Source organism: Zootoca vivipara, chromosome Z2 (assembly GCF_965207765.1).
Source record: "Zootoca vivipara chromosome Z2, rZooViv2.hap1.1, whole genome shotgun sequence".
NCBI lineage: Eukaryota > Metazoa > Chordata > Lepidosauria > Squamata > Lacertidae > Zootoca > Zootoca vivipara.
Window position 1 is genome coordinate 49,200,960 of NC_142585.1, and position 21,470 is coordinate 49,222,429.

General features: G+C 47.1%; 1 protein-coding gene across 18 annotated transcripts in view; it reads left to right on the top strand.

Moving 5' to 3' along the window:
- The window catches only part of DAB2IP (DAB2 interacting protein), a 295,193-nt gene that overhangs the window by 59,017 nt on the left and 214,706 nt on the right, over positions 1 to 21,470 (top strand). For 14 of the 18 annotated variants that reach the window (XM_088665364.1, XM_088665385.1, XM_088665374.1 and 11 more), the window contains exon 2: positions 19,071 to 19,174. In XM_088665364.1, the coding sequence (XP_088521490.1) occupies positions 19,139 to 19,174 (36 nt within the window). In that variant the 5' untranslated portion in view covers positions 19,071 to 19,138. Of the gene's footprint in view, positions 1 to 3,959; positions 4,368 to 11,045; positions 11,066 to 18,189; positions 18,365 to 19,070; positions 19,175 to 21,470 lie in introns of those variants that run through there. The other 4 variants (XM_088665378.1, XM_088665362.1, XM_088665369.1 and 1 more) reach the window with 3 other exon arrangements.

The window sequence follows — 21,470 nt, forward strand, 5'->3', positions numbered from 1 at the left end:
ATGGGAACAGGAAGCCTCTGCTCTGAGAAGAAAATGGCAACCCTCTAGGAGCAGATAATAAAAGGAAACGGTTTACAGGGAGGGGTCTGCCGACTTTGCAGCAACAAGAGCCAAACAAGACCCTTTGAGCAGTTCAATTACCGGGCTGGTTTCTCGCTGTCAAGCCTGATGGCAATGACAGTTCCGGGAGTTCATGCAGGGCAGCAGATAGATAAATAACAGCTAGTAGAAGTGTTGCTCATTGAGAGAATTAGAATCACATAATTGTAGAGCAAGAAGAAACTCTTTAAAAAAAATAGAAGCATCTCTTTTTGAAAACATTTCCCCGCCTGTTGCAAGGGGGAAACAGATGTTCTGCTGATGGTGCTTCATTAGCAAGATGAATGAGGTCACTGGTGCAATGGTAGCTCATGTTCATTTACATAACAGACCATACCATTAAGACTTGACATTTGGGGGTGGTAATGGTCTGGGGGGTTCATTATTCCTGAGAGTTTTTTTGGGGGGTATGGTGTAATGTCTGGAGGGGCAGAGCCCAAATGGGCTGGTGGCGATGTGGAGCAACCATAGGGTAGCTCAGTGAAGGAGAATTAGCTTTGAATGTAGAAAGTCCCAAGTTCAGTCCCCGACATCCCCAGGTTTTTCTTAAAAATAAAATCAAGTAGTAGGCCTGAAGTCCTACTGACAGTCAGAGTAGACAATATTGGCTTAGACAGACAGACAGACAGACCTCATATAAGGCAGCTTCATAAGTCCAGATTTGATTTGAAAAACTATTGTAGGAAATCCACAGATGGGATGAGTTGACTGTTGTGTAGAAAAGAGGGGATATCAGCATGTGTAGATCCTCACACAGGGAATAAGGGAACCTGCATCTACTAAAATCCCCTCTTCTACACAACATAGGATATTTGAACTATCCTGTCTCCCAAGATTTCGGCAAGCATTTCTTACACATTTTCAAACATTCCTCAGGATTACAAGCTTAGTGTTTTTTTCTTTCTTTTAGGGATGTTGCGCTGGGTAGTTTCCTCCTTGGCTCTTGACATTGCTTGAATGGGGCACCTTTGAACACGGACCGTTGACCATAATATAGAGATTGGTTGGCTGGTGCCTCATTAGTCATCCCATTAGTACTGAAGTTGCCTGAAGTTGCCAACAACTTTCAACTAAAGCAGAACGATGGACAAATTTTGAAAGTTCCTTCTTGGGTGGAAATCCAGGGGGTTGTTATGGGAGACAGCAAAATGAGTGCCGATAATGCTCGTAGAATTTGACTCTGGGTGTGCCTGTGTGTTCCTGTGTATGTAGATCACACACTGCAGGCCTACACCTTAGCCCTAGACCAGGTGTTTTCTCTCCCCCCATTCCTTCCTGAATGAGTTGCTGAAGAAGCGTTAGTGCCCTCTAGCGATGCAATTGCTTAATTTCACTTGTGTGGGCTCAGCTCTGGCTTCCTCAAAGGATGCTGATGAGATGGCGACCAAGAAACACAAATCTGATGAGCAGAATATGGGTGCCGGAGGCAAAAGAGGAGAGCAGGGCCTGTTGAGTCGTCTAGGGAATCGTGTATGGAGCCTGGTTTAAATGTGATGCTGGACATGAAAGGAAAGCCTCCCCCATACTGTCGGAGCTTGACCTTTGATGAAAAGAAAAAGTGAGGGGGGTACATATATAAATTTACGTATTGGGTTTATATCCCCCGCCACCTTCCCTAAAGAGCCCATGGCAGCAAACACATCTTTAGGAAAATGGTTTTGGAAAACCCACCATTCCAAAAATAGTTAAAACCAGGGTTTTATTTCAGCTGGAACTCGCCAGAACAAAGTTCCGGCACCTCTCAGGTGGGTACTGTTGCTATTTTAAGAGAGGTGTTCATGGTGAGTTCCGGCACCTCTTTTTTTTTTTTAGAAAGCTAGCACTGGTTAAAACATTCCAGATGCAGTTACACACTGTGCACACTGCAAGAGGAAGAGCAGGATATAAGCTGAATAACAATAACAACCTGTTTGTAGCACACAAAAATATCAGGTTTTTCTCCCAATCCAGAATTGTTTGTGCTAGTCCTCAGTATGCTGCTTTCAACCGAAGTTGAGAGTAAATTCTGCCATCCACAAGATTGAGTGTGGTTACTTGGTTTTATTACCTATTTGCTTCTTTTTGACATTTTTATCCTGCCTTTCCTCCAAGGAGCTCAAGGTGGCATAGATACTTCTCTTCTTCCCCAATTTATCCTTTCAGCAACAAGGAAGGAGAAGGAAATACTCGAGCCATAAGGTTCCTGCCTTTGTAACTTATCCCCACAATATCAATATAAGCTCCAGAGGCAGTAATGTGCGGAGGAAACAGGATGTCTCGAGAGGTGTGCTGTCTTCCAGGTGCAAAGATTCCAGGAAATGCTTCTGAATACTAGTTGCTAGAAACTATAGGAGGGGAGTGTTGTGCTGCTCTTGTGCTGATGTCCAGCTTGTAAGTTTCCTATTGGAGAATCTGCTTGGCCACCGTGAGAACAGGATTCTGGACTCCATAAGTCGTTGGCCTGATCTAGTAGGATCTTCATGTTCTTATGTCCTTTCAGTGGCGGAGGAACTCTCTCCGGCACCTGGGGTGGGGCAGCCTGTACAGAGTGTGCATGTGCTGCACCCCGCACGTGCACACTCCGTACAGAATGCCGCACATGCGCACTCTGTATGGCCAGCCACTTGCACGGCGTCCATACGGGCTGCCACGTGAGCAGCATCCCATATGGACTGCAGACAGGGCCGGCTCTAGGTAGACCCCCGGTGGCGCGGTGCGACCTGCTCGAGACTGCCCTGACTGCACATGTGTGTTGACCGTACGGAATGCCGCACATGAGCAGTCCGTACAGGCTGCCGCTCGTGCACGGTGGCCATACAGGCTTCTGCTTGTGCACGGTGTCCATATGGGCTGCCGCGCGCATGGGGACCATACAGGCTGCCACGCAAGCGGCACCCAGTACGGACTGTGCATGTGTGGCATCCCTTATGGAGTGTGAACACGCGGCAGACTGTACAGTTGCTGTGCGAGAGGCAGCCTGTATGGACGCCCGTATGGATGGCGTGCAAGAGTGGCAGCCCGTACGGATGCTACACAAGTGGCGCCCATACGGGATGCATGTGCCCTCGGCCGCTCTACAGCTGGGGGTAGGCAGGGGCCATCTTGTCACCCCCCAAGTGGCACCTGGGGTGGACCCCCCCCTTCCACCACCCCTCCTACGCCCCTGTGTTCTTTACTTCTGCAGCCCCAGGACAGTTGGCAGCTGACACCGAGTGTCCTTTTTGGCAAGGAGCTCCTTGCAGCTTCGTATTGGGCTGATGTATTGGGCCAGGTGGGCACCCTCTTGCTTTCCCTCAGATGCAATGGGTGCAGTCTCCTGGCCCTGGCCCATGACAGAAGCCACTGTGTGCTTCCCTTCTGCTCTCATTCCTAGTTCATTCTTAGCCCCCAGCAATGGACAAGGTGCTTTGTAGTTACATGAACATATAAAGTCAGGCCCCAGCTCCAGGAGGCCTGCAGTCTAAAATTTGACAGTGGGAGGAGGCAGGAGAACGAGGAGAGGAATATCTGTGGCCTCCCCGTCCCTGTCCCCCCATCACAGCTCGGTTTTCAAAGATAACATACAGCCAGAGAGTGCAGATTCCTTGCAAGGGGTCCATCACTAGTTTGGGAACTTCCTTCTCCCTTTCTTGCGGTTTGCTTTGGATAAAACTGCAATTAAAGCTGCTTAGATGATAGCTGGATGGGAAACACCTGAGCTCATTAAGATAATGAGAGTTCTTTGGCAGATGCAAAGCAGGGAAGGGACAGGTAAATCCAGTTCCACCTCACTCTGCAGAAAAAAAACCACCACCCCTTTTGGAGAACCAGGAGGTGTCAAAATCTCCCTGCCAATGGGCTGCACAGCACTGAAGTGTCAGGTGATGAGGGAACCAGTCTTCCATTGGCTGTGTTCACTTTGGAGGAGAAATGAGGTTCATCGGCAAAGTTCTGTGCTCCCTTGTTGTTCTCCTGGCTTGGCATGCAGACAGGTCTTTCTAGCCTTGCCAGACATTCCTCAGTCACTCCCTGACTTCCACCTGAACTGACAGCAGCCAGATTCACTTTGGGAGCCTCTTCTTCTGGGCTGTGCTCCCCGTTACAGCAAGGAGGGTACCGGCTGCCCCTTTGCTGCCTACCCTGGGCGGCTTTCCACCTTTCCTGGCTCAAGCGGCATTCCAGCACCAGGCACCAAATTCCATTCCAGCACCCGATGAAGTCACCCCTTCCCACTGCTCGGCTTCCTTCAGAGCTGCCCAGGGCGCCATGGCATGGGGGTCTCTGACGCCCACAGCTGCTTCTCCTCTTAGGTGAGTTGCCTTTCAGGAATGTTTGGCCAGGCTTTAGCTTTTGCAGATGTACACTCTGTGCAACCCAGCCTCCTCCTCCTCCTGCTCCCCATCCCTGGCTTAAGTTTCCTGCCGAGGTGCCCCGCAGGAGTTTCCTCCACTGCTTTTGCTAAGCAGCTCCAGCTGACTCCCGCAGACACCCCCCCCCCCATGCCAGGCCTCTCCCCCTCCCTTTTCTTTTCTTTCCTCTTTCGGCTATTGCTGCTGCTGCTGCTGCACACTTCTACCTGAGCTGCCTGGGACGGTTGTTGACCTGAATTTTCAGCTAGAGGAGCAGCACAGCTGATGATGCCAGCTCATATTTAAATGAGATAGAACTTGGTTTTGTCAAGTCTGCAGGCCTATCAGCCTGCCCTGTCTCTGGCATTTTGAAGGACATTGCCACCCCTGATTGGCCTTCCCAACTTGGCCTTCTGATTGGCTGGAAGCTGGCCATACATGCAAGCTTTTCCAGTTCTGGTCAAATCTAAGCCTATGAACTCAGTCGCCTCTGATCTAATCTACCCTGATTGGCCCAACTTTTCCCATTTTCTCTGTTTCCAGTGTCTCTGTGGTGCAGACCAATAGGCAAGTAGGCAAGCAAGAAACATAATCAGCACCTTGGTTGATCTTTGTTTTACTTCATTGTTTTATTTAAGTGTTTATATCCTGCTTTTCTTATAGATGCTTCTTTGGACTTTGTTTCTTTTAAGGTTTGTTAAACGTACAGAAATTATTGATTTTTTGAAAATAGTGATAGGTTCTTGTTTTAAATAATAAAAAAACAAGGTGGCTGACTGTAAAATGATCAAACACAATAAGAATCAAACTGAGGGTGAGAAAACATTCAAATGCAGAGCAAATACGGTATATATAATCATTTCCACAGAACTCCCAAACCAATAATACTCAGAAAAAGGAGTGAGGGGAAATAATGAGGGGTGAACAATATATTTCTGGCTCACACTGTTTTTGCATGTGTCTGTTTTGTCTCATTAGTGCAGCACCCTGCAAATAACCATGACAATAAATAATAATTCACATGAAACCTCCATATTAAATTAGTGTTTCAATGCATAATTTCTCCCTAAATGCACATTTCTAAACGTATTCTGAACATATTTCTAAATTGTAGAGCTGGGAAAGGTTCAGAAAGGGGCAACCAAAATGATCAAGTGGATTGGGGGGGGGGGAGAGAAATGTAGCATGTGGGACTTTTTTTAGCTTAGAGAAGAGGTGAGTAAGAGGCAACATGATAGAAGTTTATTATTATTATTATTAATATGCACGTCATAGAGAAAGTGGATAGGGGAAAGTCTCTCCCTCTCTCATACCACTAGAATACGTGACATCTAGGACAGATAATAGAAAGGATTTCTTGAGGCATGGCATGCCGTGGAAATCGCTCCTGCAAGAGGTAGTGATGGTCATCAACTTGGAGGGCTTCAAAAGAGGATTGGGGAAAATTCATGGAGGAGGGCTATCGATGGCTGGGAGCCATAATGCCTGTGCTCTGCCTCCCCAGTCAGAGGAACCTGTACTTCTGAGTATCAGTTGCTGGAAACCACAGCAGGGGAGAAGGCTCTTGTGCTCAGGTCCTGCTTGCTGGTTCCCCACAAACATCTGGGTAACCACTGCCAGAAGAGGATGCTGGACTAGATGCGCTATGGACCTGGTCCAGCAGTTCTTCTTGGGCTCTTATATTATATCTTAAAATATGGTTCTTTAAGATGCAGTTTTGGTAGTTTTTAAACTGAAAACTGCACCTCAAAATTCAGGAAAGTGATAAAAAGCAAGAGAGAAAGCACCCTGATCTTTGTGTTCTCTCTGTGAGGGGGGATTCAGGTCAGTTCTTATAAGAATTTGCTTTGACCAACCCCCCCCAGGCAGCCCTGGAAAGCTGCATCTGGAGAGATGGCCACAGGCTTGACCAACCCGAAAGGCTTCCTTAAAGAGCAAGGTTTTGACCAGCTGGTCATCTTATGGAGAGCATATCATCATGGCATTGCTGTAACTCGATGGAAATACAAGTAAAAATAGCAGTAAATAATACATTGTTGCTTAGAACAGCAGCTTACTCAGAAACAAGGATGAGGGAGTTATTCAAAAGCAGCGGGCAGGGGGAGTCTTAAAGACAAGCAGTGATGGAGCCTGGGGGGCCTCTTTAGGGAGGCTCTTCCCAAATTCTGGGTGCCAAATTCGTTGTTGTTGTTGTTGCAAACTTTCTGGCATGAGGGCCCACATGCCGCTTGAGGGCCAAGGCAAAGGGAAAAGAAGGGAGAGCAATGGGGGATGTAACTGTGACCTTATCACAGCAGGCTTCATTCCATAAAAGAGGCAGAAGTTTCTACATATGCACGCAGAGAAACATATACACACAGCCAGGAGTGATGCCTCATTCCCTTCTACATGTGCTGTGTCAGGGAAATTCGGGGCATCACATGGCAAGACAAGAGCCAACAAAGTGTGCTGTCCCAAGTCCATATTCAAAGCATGTTGGCACTTCTGTTTCAGCGACGTCAACACTGGCATGGCCATGTCCACAGAATGGAAGGTGGCAGGATCCTCGAGGATGTGCTTGTCTTGCCAAAAGCAAGACGTTTCTTTTAAAATTAGATTCAGAAGCAATACAAACACACGTGAGTGAGAAGATTGCAGGTTTTATTCCCAAACAACAAGCAATATATACGTTACCAAGCAAGCACTTCGACCTGCCACTGGGAAGCCCTGAAGAAGGTAGCCTTCATTTGCCACAGCTCTGCGGCCAACAGCCTGTGTGCGAACTTCCACTGCCATGCTCAAAAACCATCTAATTTATCTGCTTTACATCAAAGGTGGTCAAAAGGCCGCCCTCCACCAGACCACACATCAAAGGTAGATACTGGCCAGTGCAGGTTTTAGCCATTTGGCACCAGATCATACATCCGAAGCAACCATCAAAGACATTTTACAAGGGATAGAGAGGAAATAAACAGAGGCCAGGAAGGGATAGATAGGTAAACAGAGGCAGGAAGAGATGACCATGTTACATCACCATCTCATCGAAATCACAGTACTCTTCCGGAATAAGTCTCCCATACAGGGCTCAACGGGGAGCTGGCTTCAGGCAGTAGGCCTCTTGGCAGACCAACTCTGCGTTACAAACAGTGCCTTTTTTTCCTGGAAAAAATAGGTGCCGGTACTCACCTTGAAGTTGTTACAGTAAGTGCCACCCTAAAGAGGTGCTGGTACTGAGTACTATTGAGTATCTCCTTTTTAAAAAGCACGGGTTACAAATATCAACATCAACCCTGCTGTGTGGGAATCCCTTGCAGGTGACCGCAGTGCCGGGAGAAATAGGCAGGTTAGGCATTCATAGCAGTGACCGGAGGAGGAACGAGCACTGGGAGGAACACAGAAAGAAGAAACGCCTTGGTGCATCTGCAGCAACACAACCATACACGTCCCTCTGCCCCAGCTGCAACAAAACATGTCTCTCCTGCATTGGTCTCTACAGCCACAGCAGGCGCTGCAACCTCCCAACAGCTTGACTTCCCCCCCCCCAAAGTGTTTCCCAAGACAGGTGGATGCCTATACAGGCGAACATTCTCAAGCACAATGTCTTCCATCCAGGCATGCAAGAGGCACTACCATGGATGAAGAACGCATTCCAATGAGGCGAGGAAAAAAACCTCAAGGAAAGTGCAACACAGAGGTGGTAAAGACTGTTTCCATGGACCCAGTTCCAAGGGCTCGGGAAAGAGACCTTGGGGATCTCTGTGGGCCCTCATTTTTAATCTCTCTTGCTTCACACTTTAGAATGGTAGAGTTGGAATGGAGCCCCAAGGGTCATCTAGTCGAACCCCCTGCAATGCAGGAATCACAGCTAAAGCATCCATGAGAGAGGACCAGCCAAGCTTGCTTTTAAAATCTCCAACGCAGGAGGGTCCATCGCTTTCCACAGCCGAATGGCTCTTGCCATAAGAAAAGTATTCTGTTTAGTCAGGATTCTCCTCATCTGCAGGCTAAATATGTGCCCCTTGGGGTGCCCATAAGCCTGGCTTGATAGCAGTGGCTGCCTTCCATTGCCTCTCAACCTTCAGCATCTAGTCTACTGCCTCCATGTCAGGAGGTCCAAGCAGCAGCCGATGTAGCCCTCCCCTCTCTGACTCTGTGTAATCCCTTTACAAGGAGGGTCTACTCTGTCAGGAAGGAGCTGAACTTGCCTGGGGTGATGGGGTAAATTGCAGGAAATTAACCGTTCAGAGCATTGGACACATGTCTCAGGAAAGCAAAAAAAAAAAAAAAGGTATGGAAAGTGCTTGGAAAAGACCCTGATGTTGGGAAAGATTGAGGGCACTAGGAGAAGGGGACGACAGAGGACAAGATGGTTGGACAGTGTTCTCGAAGCTACGAACATGAGTTTGACCAAACTGCGGGAGGCAGTGCAAGACAGGAGTGCCTGGCGTGCTATGGTCCATGGGGTCACAAAGAGTCGGACACCGACTAAACAACAACAACATGGAAAGTGCTAATTGTTACCATTAATAGGTGCCAATGGGGCATAACAGCATTTAAATGTGTCCCCAGAAGCTGAAATGCTTTCTCCCCTTAAAACCTGAAATGTGAGCACATAGACTTAACCCTTTGCTTTTGGGACTGTTTTCTCTATGGGAGAAATTTGCAGTGCTACCGTGCGAATATGTATGCATTCAGGTGTTTATAGGAGCGGCAGCTCCTCAGTACCCCAGACATGGACCTTAGCTCCATTCTGCCAGGTTCTGTACAGTCTCAAGGAGAAACAGGTAAACTCTGGATGATAGGGAGCTGCCTTATCCAGAGTTGGGCATTGGTCCATTGAGCTCAGGACTGTCTACACCAGGGGTAGCCAACCTAGAATTGTAGAGTTGGAAGGGCCACCCAAGGACCATCTAGCCCAACCTTCTGCAATGCAGAAATCACACCTAAGGAACCCCCACCAGACAGCCATCCAACCTTTGTTTAAAAACATCCAACGGTGACCCCCCCCCACCTTCCAAGGTCATCCATTCCACTGTTGAACTTTTGCCATCAGAAAAGTCCTAAGAACACACAAAGAGCCCTTCTGGATCAGGCCAGGGGCCCATCTAGCTCAGCATCCTGTTCTCACAATGGCCAACCAGATCCCTGTGGGAAACCAGCAAGCAGGATTCGAGCACAAGAGCAGCACTCTCCCCTCCAGTGGTTTCCACCAACTGGCATTTGGAAGTGTTGCTGTCTCCCAACTGTAGAAGCAGAGCGTAGCCATTATGGCCATTGATAGTTCTCTCCCCCATAAATTACTGTTACTTTCCTTTTAAAGCCATCTGGTGGCCAGCACTGCCTACTGGGGGAGCGAGTTCCATAGTTTAACTCTGTGCTTCATGAACAATTACTTCCTTCTCTCTGTCCTGAATCCTCCAACATTCATCTTCATTGAAGGTCCGTGAGTTCTGGTGCTTTGATATACAACAGGCTCTACTTACATTCTTTTGATATACTGTACTAGCTGGCCCTGCCATGCATTGCTGTGGCTCATCCCTGTGATTTCCCCCACCCTGTGCCGGTCCATGACATATCCCGCCCCTTCTCCCCCCTGCTTATCCCTGTGATTCCCCCCACCCTGTCCCCACCCATTACGTATCATGCCCCCTTCCCCCCCCCACACCTCTGGCTCATCCCTGTGACTGCCCCCACCATGTCCTGACCTATCCTATCCTCCCCCCATCCCTCATCCAGGCGAGTCAGTACCTCCATTCGGCCTAATATGTAAACGGGAGCCAAGGTGCTGTTGAGAGGGAAGGTTTTATAGGTGTAGTACCAGTGTAGCCACCACTAGAGGGTGTTGGTTTGTAACCTAGTTCTTTTCCCAGCATGCACTTTTGGCTCAGTGGTGCGTTCTGGAATGGGTTTTTAGGGTTTTACCTGGCGGAGGTGTGACATCTGTCCTAGCAAACTTTCCTATATCCTTCGGACATTTGCATGTGATGTTGTGTCAAAATTTCACCTCAATCGGTCAAGCGGTTTTGGTGAAAAGTGGGAACACACCCACATGTCCTTTTTACATTTATATAGATATAGATAAAGCCCCAAACAACCTGGACCTTGAATACTTAAGGGAGCGCCTCTCTGCACATGTCTGCCTGTGAGTTGAGATCTTCTGGGGAGCCCCTCATTAATGCCACAGTGCTAGGAACTGTAGCTTTGGTAATAAGGCAGGGGCGGGCCTTTTCTGTTGTGGTTCTCCCACCCTGGAATTCAGTTGACACCTGCAGTCATGCCATTCAGGTGCCTGGTGAGAAGCTCACTGCTTGTCCAGGCCTCCAGGCATAGTGCTACTGTTATCTGATGCTGCTGCATTATTTTGATTGCATTTTCTCTGAGTCTTTGTTGTTATGTTGGGACCCGTCCAGTGATCCCAGGATGTGAGGCAGGATGCAGAGAGCCAAAATCAAGTCAATTCAACTCTGCATTCCCTGGCGGTTTTTCCTGGGGACGAGCTCCAGCTGTTCTCGCATGGGTTGCGGAGAGAGCAATTGAGTCTGTGAGTCTGCCTTGCTTGAGCTTCAGGGCCGCATTCTCATTTCCTTGTTTGTTGGGACTGTGTTTGTTAGCAACTACCCAGATACAAGACGCCATCGGCAAGGCAGCTTGTTCTTGCAGGAGGAGTTGCCCTTCCCAAGGTACTCATTATGGGATGTTTCCTTGTCCTGCACGAGCAGACAGTCCTCCCAGCAATTTGCAGATTATACCTTCATTTGTCCACTTATTGGCTTGAGATCACAGCGGATTCAGGGGTTTAGCACTCTGGGATGGCATTTGCCATCCAGTGAGTCAATGGCATGTTATTAACTTAAAACCCTCCAAATCTCTCAGTAATGATACAAGTGGCCTCAGAATCCAGAGAAGTTAACAGTCTGTAAAGGAGGGATTAGTGGCATGGGGTTGAGGTATGAAAGGAGATCCTATTCCGGGTTTAAAAGAGGAGGAAGGGGCTTTATTAGCACATGGCACAAATGCCAACTGGGCAGAATGAGAGGGCCACTGGGAGCCAGGGCTCTGGCTGAGGCTTCCAGGCCTCTCAGCCAGCTCACCTGCACTCTTCTGATTAAGGCGAGCCTCTGGAAGATTCACACCACTAGCTTTCAAGGGTCAGAGCCAAAATGTATTTCTGGAGCAGAGAGTTGTTTTTGCAAGCCTTTTGAGACTTGAGCATGCCACTTAGGTGATGCTGCAGAACAGTTGGGAGGGTGCCAGCAAACCAATGTTTGCTGATGGTACTGTTGGGTCATGTTCTAGCCAATCAAATTGTTGTTATTTCTATGGCACCTTTTCTGCAGACCAGGACTCAAGGCAGCTTTCACATATTAAAAATGGTACTGATAAAATGCAAAAAGCTAAAAACATAGGAAAGATAATAGTTAACAAATGATCAAATATTAATAGAAGAGTGAGTGAGTGTGTGTGTGTGTGTGTGTGTACGTACGTACATACTAGCTGTTCCCGGCCACGCGTTGCTGTGGCTCAGTCAGGGGCCTCTTTTCCCAGGATAGGGGGAGGATGTGACCCCTGACCCCTGTCTGTTTCCCCCCATATAACGCATTTGCAGTTTGAGGAGGCTCTGTGCAGGTCCCCAGGTGGATCCCGGTGGGCGGGGGGGTAGGGGGTACCTGTAGGTCATGTTGGGCTGGGTCTCCCATTTCCCCCGTGGCAGATCTGGCTTTGGGGTGTGGCATGGGTCTGGAGGCCTGGCCCGGCTGTGGAGGCGGTGTCAGCGGTGGGGGCCGGGCTGGCCTGGTGAGGTAGGAGGAAGAGGAGGAGGGGTGTGTGGGGTGTGTTGGTACTACACAAATGGTGTATGTTCCTTTGACGTCCACTGGGGGGAGTTTTTTCTACAAAATCATATTTTTACCTGTGACAGGTGTCACAACTGTGTAATCCAAGTTTATGCAAACACTCGCATATTGGACTGGAACGTTGTGTCCAAATTTCAACGCAATCGGTCAAGCTGTTTTGGAGAAACAAATATGGACCTTTACATTTTTATATAGATAGATTGAATGAAAGTACCACCAATTTTTTCCGATCTCAGCCCTTGGGGTGGGGTGGGGATGTCATCTCCCAGTAAGGCCTCTCCCTGCTACTGCAAAATGGACCACTCTGCTGCTGTGCTGACAGAGAAATGGGAACTTCAACCCATGCTCTTTTTGTATGCAACTTTTACAGAGCAGAGATGACCAAATAGATGCTTTACATATATCTATGCTATGAAAATACCAGGAAAGACGTTTGAGTGCTATTTGGCTGACTTATTGCCTGATGAAAAATAATGTAATGACAGAATTTACTAGACTTCTAGCAATAATGGAGTTGCATAGTTTCTCTTTGTTGCTTCAAACATTCACAAAGGGAGTCTATCAGTTTAAATGTAAGGTGTGTGTGTGTGTTTTAAAAAAATCATGTTCTTGCTTTATATATGTGTTTTACATTTTATGTTAGGAATGTTGCGGTTTTGGGTTACCGTATATCTTGCTTTTAATGGGTCTTTAGCTGAATAATAAAATATTGTTTGATTTGTAAAACTTGAAGCAGAGGAAGGCAGAGGCAGGAAGGCAATTTTACTCTCTCTCCCCCTCCCCATTTTGTACCAAAAGTTTCTGGATGAGAGCTTTGGGCTCAGCAATAATTTATACCCTCTCTTTTCTTCTGAGTTGGAATTCAAGGCAGGCTCAACCACGGGGTTCCCAGGTGGTCCAGGCACCAACCAGCTAAGCCCAGATCTGCTTAGCTTCAGCAAAGTGAGCCCAACACATGAATTCTGATCATCATTCTCCTCCGTTACTCTGGAATGTATATGTGAACTACAATTGGGGCACATCATGCAGTGCATTTATTGGGAACAATACACATTATTATTTTAGCTGCTTGGTTTGTGCAGCAGGGATCTGAGCAGGCCCTTATTTATTTATTTATTTATTTATTTATTTATTTAGCGCCTGCTGGATCAGGGCAATGGCCCTATCCAGTCCAGAATCTTGTTCTCACAGTGACTAACCAGTTGCCCCAAAGGGAAGCCCGCAAACAGCACAAGAGCCCTCTCTCCCCTCTACTGTGGTTTCCAGCAACTGGCCCTCAGAAGCATTCTTGCTTCCAGCTGCATAGGCCCTCAAGTTCTCCGTGAATTTGTCCTCTTCTAAAGCCACCCCAAATGGGTGTCCACCACAGCATCCTGTGGAATTCGGTTCCATAGTTTAACTACGCACTGTGTGAAGAAGTACAGTCCTGTACCTTGGAAGCTGAACGGAATCCGTTCCAGAAGTCCATTCGACTTTCAAAACATTTGATGTCCAAGGCACAGCTTCCGATTGGCTGCAGGAGCTTTTTGCAGCCAGTCAGAAGCCGCAAAAGCCCCACCGGACGTTTGGCTTCCAAAAGAACGTTCAGAAACTGGAACACTCACTTCTGGAGAAGAGCAGGACCTTCTGGAATCTCTAGGCCTATGCTGTTTTGCCCTTTTCTGCAAATAGAATATCTAGAACAGGGGTCAGCAACCTTTTTCAGCCGTGGGCTGGTCCACTGTCCCTCAGACCATGTGGTGGGCCGGATTATATATATTTTTGGGGGGGGGGGAATGAAAGAATTCCTATGCCCCACACATAACCCAGAGATGCATTTTAAATAAAAGGACACATTCTGCTCATGTAAAAACACGCTGATTCCTGGACCATCCGAGGGGCAGATTGAGAAGGCGATTGGGCTGCATCCGGCCCACGGGCCTTAGGTTGCCTACCCCTGATCTAGAATATCCATTTTTTATGGAAAGCCATGCAAACTGTCTGTAAACATGGAGTACCGTGGTGGGGTGGGGGCCATGACCCTGGGCATATTTTTTTGAGGGGGTGTAACAAGATGCCCCCACAACAGGCTTCCACATCGGAGGCTGGCTCTGGCGCGTGAGGGAGCTGTGGAGAGAGTTTCCTTGCGTGATGGCCCAACGGCACCAGCCACAGCTCCACTCCCAGGTCCAGCCTGACCCAGGGTGGGAGAGAGGCAAATCGGTGTCATATTTACCACCCTTGCCAAGACAACTTTCTCGTGCCCAACTGCAGCTCCACCCCCAGGTCAGGCATGACCTAGGGGACACAGCAGGCTCCGTCCATGCCACACCCCCACCACTGCTTATACACAGTCCTACAAATGTAGCATTTCAGACTTTCACAGTATCTCAGGCTGTGCCCATGTTCTAGGCATGGAAGAGTGCTGTCTCCTTCCAGAACATGTGGCAGGACTTACATAAACTCCTGAGCTCCAGCACCAACTCCCCCCCCCCAAAAAAATTATGCACTGCTTTGTCTAGGTACCTCTGGAGCACATCTGGATCTGTCCTGACCAAACCTATGTACACCTACCTAGGAGTAAGTATCATTTACCTCAGTGGGACTTACTCGTGAGTAGTCATGTATAGAACTTCACTGGTAAACTACTTTTCTTAGGGACGCTTCCCTTAAAGATGGGTGAATCTGCCAATTTCAGGTTCTCACACTTAAATTCAGTTCTGCATATTTACACGAGTTGGAAATGGCTTTTAAAGTCTTCATGAAGATTCACCAGCATTTTGACGCAAATATCTCCTAATGCACAGGTGCTTGTATGTAATTTTGCCTAATACCCCCCCCCTTTTAGAAGTCATTTACCCTAATAATTTGTGTTTCTTTGATATTATTTTTACAAATGGATGCATTTTATGTACACTTTGCCCCAGTAATTGCATTCTTCTACCAACCATTTGTCCATTGCAAAATTCAAAATTCAGAAAAGTACAATTTTTGAGGCTTTTGTGTTTCATTCCAGAAGTGCAAATTAGGTAGGTTTACCTTTTGTTGTAGTGATGTATGGAAGTGAGAGCTGGACCATCAAGAAGGCTGATCACCAAAGAATTGATGCTTGTGAATTATGGTGCTGGAGGAGACTCTTGAGAGTCCCATGGACTGCAAAAAGATCAAACCTCTCCATTCTGAAGGAAATCAGCCCTGAATGCTCACTGGAAGGACAGATCCTGAAGCTGAGGCTCCAATACTTTGGCCACCTCATGAGAAGAGAAGTCTCCCTGGAAAAGACCCTGATGTTGGGAAAGATGGAGGGCACTAGGAGAAGGGGACGACAGAGGACGAGATGTTTGAACAGTGTTCTCGAAGCTACAAACATGAGTTTGACCAAACTGCGGGAGGCAGTGGAAGACAGGAGTGCCTGGCGTGTTCTGGTCCAGGGGGTCACAAAGAGGCGGACACAACTAAAGGACTAAATAATAACAACAACAACCTTTCGCTGTGAACTGAATCTAACTTCTTCCCCACCCACAGCTCATCTGCCACACCATTTTTCTCCTAGGTCTTTTATTGTATTTCTTAACAACAAAACGAAACAAAAAACACCACTCCTTCTGTATATTGCAGCTTTTATGCAGCTTTGCTTTTATTTCTGAATTATGCTGATGCCACTTAAACTGTTCTTCTGAACTGTGGTGCTTTGAACACTTAAATGTTTTTGCTTTAATCCTTTGCATTGTGATTTTAACTATTTCAGTCCTCCCGTCCTCCCCGCCCACTCCCTGTCCAGGGGAGAGGAGTCATTCAGTTATATAAATAATGGATATTAATTAATTAAAATATCCTTATCTTCTAACAATACATATTTTCAAACCCTTGTATTATCTACAACCTCTTTAATTAAGAAGTAAGATATAGATTGAGTGTTTAAAGGATAAGATATAACAGAGGTAGTAAAATGATAATATTGAAGCAAATTTAGAATTTATATAAGATTCAGAACTTACTAAATATGAAATATAAAGAAGCGCAGCAGGAGGTGGGAGAGGAAGCCAATAGATTAGAAATAAGGTTTTTAAGTAAAAAAAAAAATTGTTTTGCATTTTTTGTATTTTTTGTAATTTGTATTTTTTGTGTTTTGTATTTTCTTATTGTGTTTTTGTTGTTTGAAAAAATCTTTAATAAATATATTTTAAAATATATATATAAATAACGGATATTTTGGTTGCATAGAGTTAGGCAGAGTCACAACAGAGCATAAGAACTCAAGTGGTAGTGGGGTTATGCCAAAGGCTTCGAGGAGAGCCTGGCAAGAATCTGGAGAGCGGACAACCTACAGGTGTTTGAGTAGGGAGCTCCAGGTATAAGTGTCAGCCAGAAAGAAAGGATGGGATCTTTGAGGGTGGCTGAAGAGCTTCAGATAGTGTGTGTCAGGGTTACTTAGTAGTACGGTAGTAATCCACCTTCACCAGCAGGCCATAGAATCATAGAATTGTAGATTTGGAAGTGCTACCAAGGGTCATCTAGTCCAACTAAACATTAGCAAGAATTTTCTGATGGTAACAGCTATTTGGCAGTGGAATCCTCAGAAGGTGGTGGATTCACCTTCACTGGAGGTTTTTAAACAGAGGTTGGCCAGCTGTGAGGTGTGAAGGCCGCTCCCCGCAAGGCCCTTTCCACCTGGCCTAGGGGGCTGGACCCACACTCACCAGCCCCACTGAAGAGGCTCCTCATGAGGCCGGAGTAACATCGCTAAGGCTGGCAACAAACCCTAACTACTGGATTCTTTTGCCCCATCTTTTTGGTGCGTGCCAAACAGCCGTGTCATGCTTATGATAATATGTTATTCTTTTGTTAATTATGCTGTTTTCTTTTGAAATGTTTTAAGTTTTTTGGTTAACTTTATGTTAAATATGTATTTTGTAATTGACCTCCTTTGTAATGTTTTATTTTGAAATCTTTAGGACAATATTATAGTTTTCTGTTAATTATGTTGCTTTGACTGTATACAGTCATAGCTCAGGATACAGGTGCTTCAGGTTGCGTATTTTCAGGTTGCATCCTGCACCAAACCTGAAAGTACCCGAACAGGTTACTTCTGGTTTTTGGCGCTCGTGCCTGCACAGAAATGCTAAATTGTGCATGCGCAGAAGCACCGATTCACGACCTGCGTGTGTGCAGATGCGGTGCTGCGGGTTGCAAAAGCTGTGGGTTGCGAACGTGCTTCCCACATGGATCACGTTCGCAACCCGAGAGTCCACTGTACTTTATATTTGACTTTCTTCAGAAATGTTTGGTTCTGTTTTGTTTTATTGATGTTTAATGTACTGTAAACTGCTTTGAGATTTTTCTTAAAAATATAAAACGGTATAGGAAATAAATAAATAGTGCATGCTTTAGCTGAGATTCCTGCATTGTAAACCCTTGGGGTCCCTTCCAAACCCTACAGTTCTATGATTACATTTGCAAGAATAGGGCAGAGCATGAGAATACACATTTCAGGTGCCAAAGGCCAAGGCAAAGAGGCGTGTCTTTAGCATTTACCAAAAGCTGCACAATGAAGAAGCCAGACGCAGCTCTGCAGGGAGGGTACCCCACAACTTAGTGATGAAGTTATACATGGAATTTCTCATATCTGACTTTGCACCTCTTGTGTCAAGAACCTGCTTCTGTTCCCAAGGTGCCTATTTACCCTCATGTTCCTCCACAAAGCAAGGTCTTTTGGGCTTTAATCACCCATGCCCACCCTGTACTGCAGAAGCGAGCCTGGTTCTGTTGACGGTGAGCTCCCAGCTGTGGGTCGTTGCAATGTCGTAATATTTGTGATCAGGCACGCCCGTTGGTGAAATATTGTACTTGAATGATGTTCTTGAATGTTTGGCTGAGTGCAGTGATTAGTAATGCCTTCTGACTGTCTTCTTCCCTCCCTCCCTTTCTCTCTCTCTCCCCCTTTTGCATATTGATTGTCTTGGAAACTGAAGGGTACTTATTCGTTCAAGAGCCTGAATTCTCTCTGAGCTTGCAGGTGCTTTCCCATGGGTCTGCCTTGCTTCACAATCAACACTTGCCTTAGCTGCCTTATGAGCCCTGATCCAGACAACCTACTTCACATGCACCCATGGGGGTCCCAGGGATGGGAGGCCAGCACAGCCAGCGGTCAGTGAGGGTTGATGGGAATTGTATTCTATTTTCCCCTACTCCTTTCTCCCCATTGCAGTCCATTATTGTTCCTCATTAGGAATATAGGGACCCGCCTTACATTGAGTTAGTCCATTGGTCCATCTAGCTAAAATAAAGATGGCAGGTTGCATCTTCCAAAACTGCATCAATTTTATTCAAATTCTGTGTGAAATCAAGAAGTTAGTTTTTATCTATGTTTCCTTGTAACACTTTTTTAACCCATGTCTGAATGGCTCTGTTACAAATAAGGTCCTGGAAGGTCGGTTGCTATGTGTTCCCTATCTCGTGTTCCCTATCTCATGTTCCCATTTGATTTCACATTTTACTTGCAGGCTCTTCTGGTGTCCTTGTGTCCTTTATGTAAGAAGTACCACATAGCATAAAATACCATGTCAAAAGATTGAACTGAGCAACCAAGTCACATAGCAATTACGAAATGCACTTGGAAGGTCTCTTGACTTTAAACTCTGTTTGCATGGGAAGTTGTCAGCAAAACAAAACATCCTCGAGTGACGGGCTGAGAGAGAGAAACTTTCAAGTGGCTTTTCCCACCAGGACCCACTTCCTGTGGCATAGCCCACCTGCAGCGATGTGCCGTTGCTGTGATTCTTGCATGTGCACATGCAACTCCTCTTTCTGGGGTGGTCCTCCTCCTCATTCTCCTTTTCTCTGCTTTTAACAGAGTCCCCACCAGAGAGGACAGGTCAGTGGCGTGGCCTGCCCAGCGGGGGGGCAGAGAAGAACCCCAGCATGGAGCCAGCTGCCACAACGCCGTTTCGTGTCACGGTAAGTCCCCCTGTCTCTGTCAGTCTGTCTGTTTCCCAGCCCAAGCTGTGATTCCTTGCCAGAAGTTGGGGGTCTTTCCAACTCTACAGTAATGTGGCTCGTTTGTAAGCTCTTGAGGGGTCTTAGTCTGGAAACTTTTTAGAGGAACAAATCAAACTAGGAGCTGCTGACCAGCAAGATTTGTAGAGGAATAGCCTGGAGGTATTTCCCCCTGGGCACAGACCTCTGCAACAGTAGGGGGTCTTTGGGTGGATTTGTGTGCATTCTGGTTTACCCCGTGCAGCACTAACTTTGGTGCTCCTTCAGGGCTGCGCTGCCATAGAAAGTGCCTTAGATCGTTGGCCCATCATTGGTGTTACTGCCTGGCAGCATGTCCTGGATCTCACCGCAGGATGAACTCAAAACTTGCAGCAGGGCTTCTTCCAATATTTTCAATGCCCAAATGGTTGTTGTGGCAAATAGGCAAAGTAAGGATCAAAAGTGCAACAGGTGCTCTGCACAGCTGAGCGAGCTAAGACGTTGGTCCCACAGGTGACACACATCCTTGAGTCCCCTTATAAAGGAAGGGGACAGGCACAAGTTCGGAATGGCAAGCATGTTGGACTGGGCAAGCAAACAGGAAGTCCTTCTGGAGGGCTGGACCCAGCTGTGTATTTGTGCCAGCGCCGACATCTCTGTGACATGGGCAAGGGAGGAGGCATCGGTGGTGGATCAAAAGCAGAGTGGGAGATGGACTCTGTTTGCAAGGCAGGCTCTGGCAGTACCAGGGGCCGTGCCAGAACTGGAGGAGAGGCTGGCATGGGATGAGGGGGTGAAGCGGGCACATAGTGTCTGGGTGATGTGAGAGAGAACAGAGCAGAGTGCCAAGCTGATATACTGCCCTCCCTGGGATCTGATGCCTCATCCCAACTCTCCCCCCCCCCGGTAGCCCTTTTTCACTCAAGACTCACTTATTTTTTATTATCATTTGTTTACGCATTTATATCCCACCCTTTTCTCCAAAGAGCTCAAGGTGGCATACATGGTTGGTTCTCAGCCTCCTCCTTTAAACCCCACAACAACCTTGCAAGGCAAGTTAGGCTGAGAAGCAGCAGCTGGCCTATGGGCACCCAGTGAGCTTCACGTCAGAGTGGGGATTTCAGTACTGGTCTATCAAGTCATAGTCTGACACTCTAACTGCTACTCCACACTTGGTTCTCGACCCATCTCAAGCTGCTGAGGTTCCTCCCCTAGTGTTGTCAGCTGGTAACTCTTTCGAACCCTCGCCCTGGTCTGACCAGCCCCTTCGCGACATCTCATTGGGACTCATGACACAGTGGCGCTCCCGGTTTTCAGAAAAGGGGGCTTTCCCACCCCACCGGGAGATGCAAGTGCTCTGCCACTGAGCTTTGGCCCTTTCCTGGCACAATCAACAAGCCTTGAGAAAAACGTTAGGTGGAAGAGCAGACTGGGTGCCTTTGTTCTAACACAGCTGTTTCCTTAGTTTGCAGTTCTGTGCCTCAGGGGTGCCACCTTGGTTGCAATACTGGCCTTCCTGACCCAAGAGTCAGCTGCTCCCCAAGAGCCAATCCCAGCACAACAAGCTCTATAAAGCCTTAGCCTCAGAGCAAGCATTACATGCTTTGAGGACACTTCATAAGAACATAAGAAGAGTCTGCTGGATCAGGCCAGTGGCCCATCTAGCCCAGCATCCTCTTCTCAAAGTGGCCAAATAGATGCCTGTGGGAAACCAGCAAGCAGGATTCTAGCACATGAGAAACACTCTCCCCTCTTGTGGTTCCTAGCAACTGGTGTTGAGAAGCATTGCTGCCATCGTGAGTAGTGGGCATTGATAGTCTTCTCTTCCATTAATTTCTCCAATGCTCTTTTAAAACCATCCAAGTTAGTACCCATCACTGCCTCCTGTGGGAGGGAGTTCCATAGTTTATCTATGCGTTGCGGGAAGAAGGACTTCTTGAATCTTCCAGCATTCAGCTTCATCAGTTGCCCATGACTTCTAGTGTTGTGACAGAGGAAGGAGAATTTCTCTGTTCACTTTCTCAATTGCCGTGAATAATTTTACAAACTTCCACCATTTCTCCTCTCGGCATTTCTCTAAACTAAAAAGTCCCAAACACCACAACCTTCTTCCATAGGGGACTCGCTGCGTTAACCTTAATCATTTTGGAGGCTCTTTTCTGAAACTTTTCCAACTCTTTCTTAAGTGCCTGCTTCCTGTCCCCAGTTGCCACCTTGGATTTTGATCCCTGGACAGGGAACCTGTGGTCCTTGGACTACAACTCCCATGTTCCCTAAC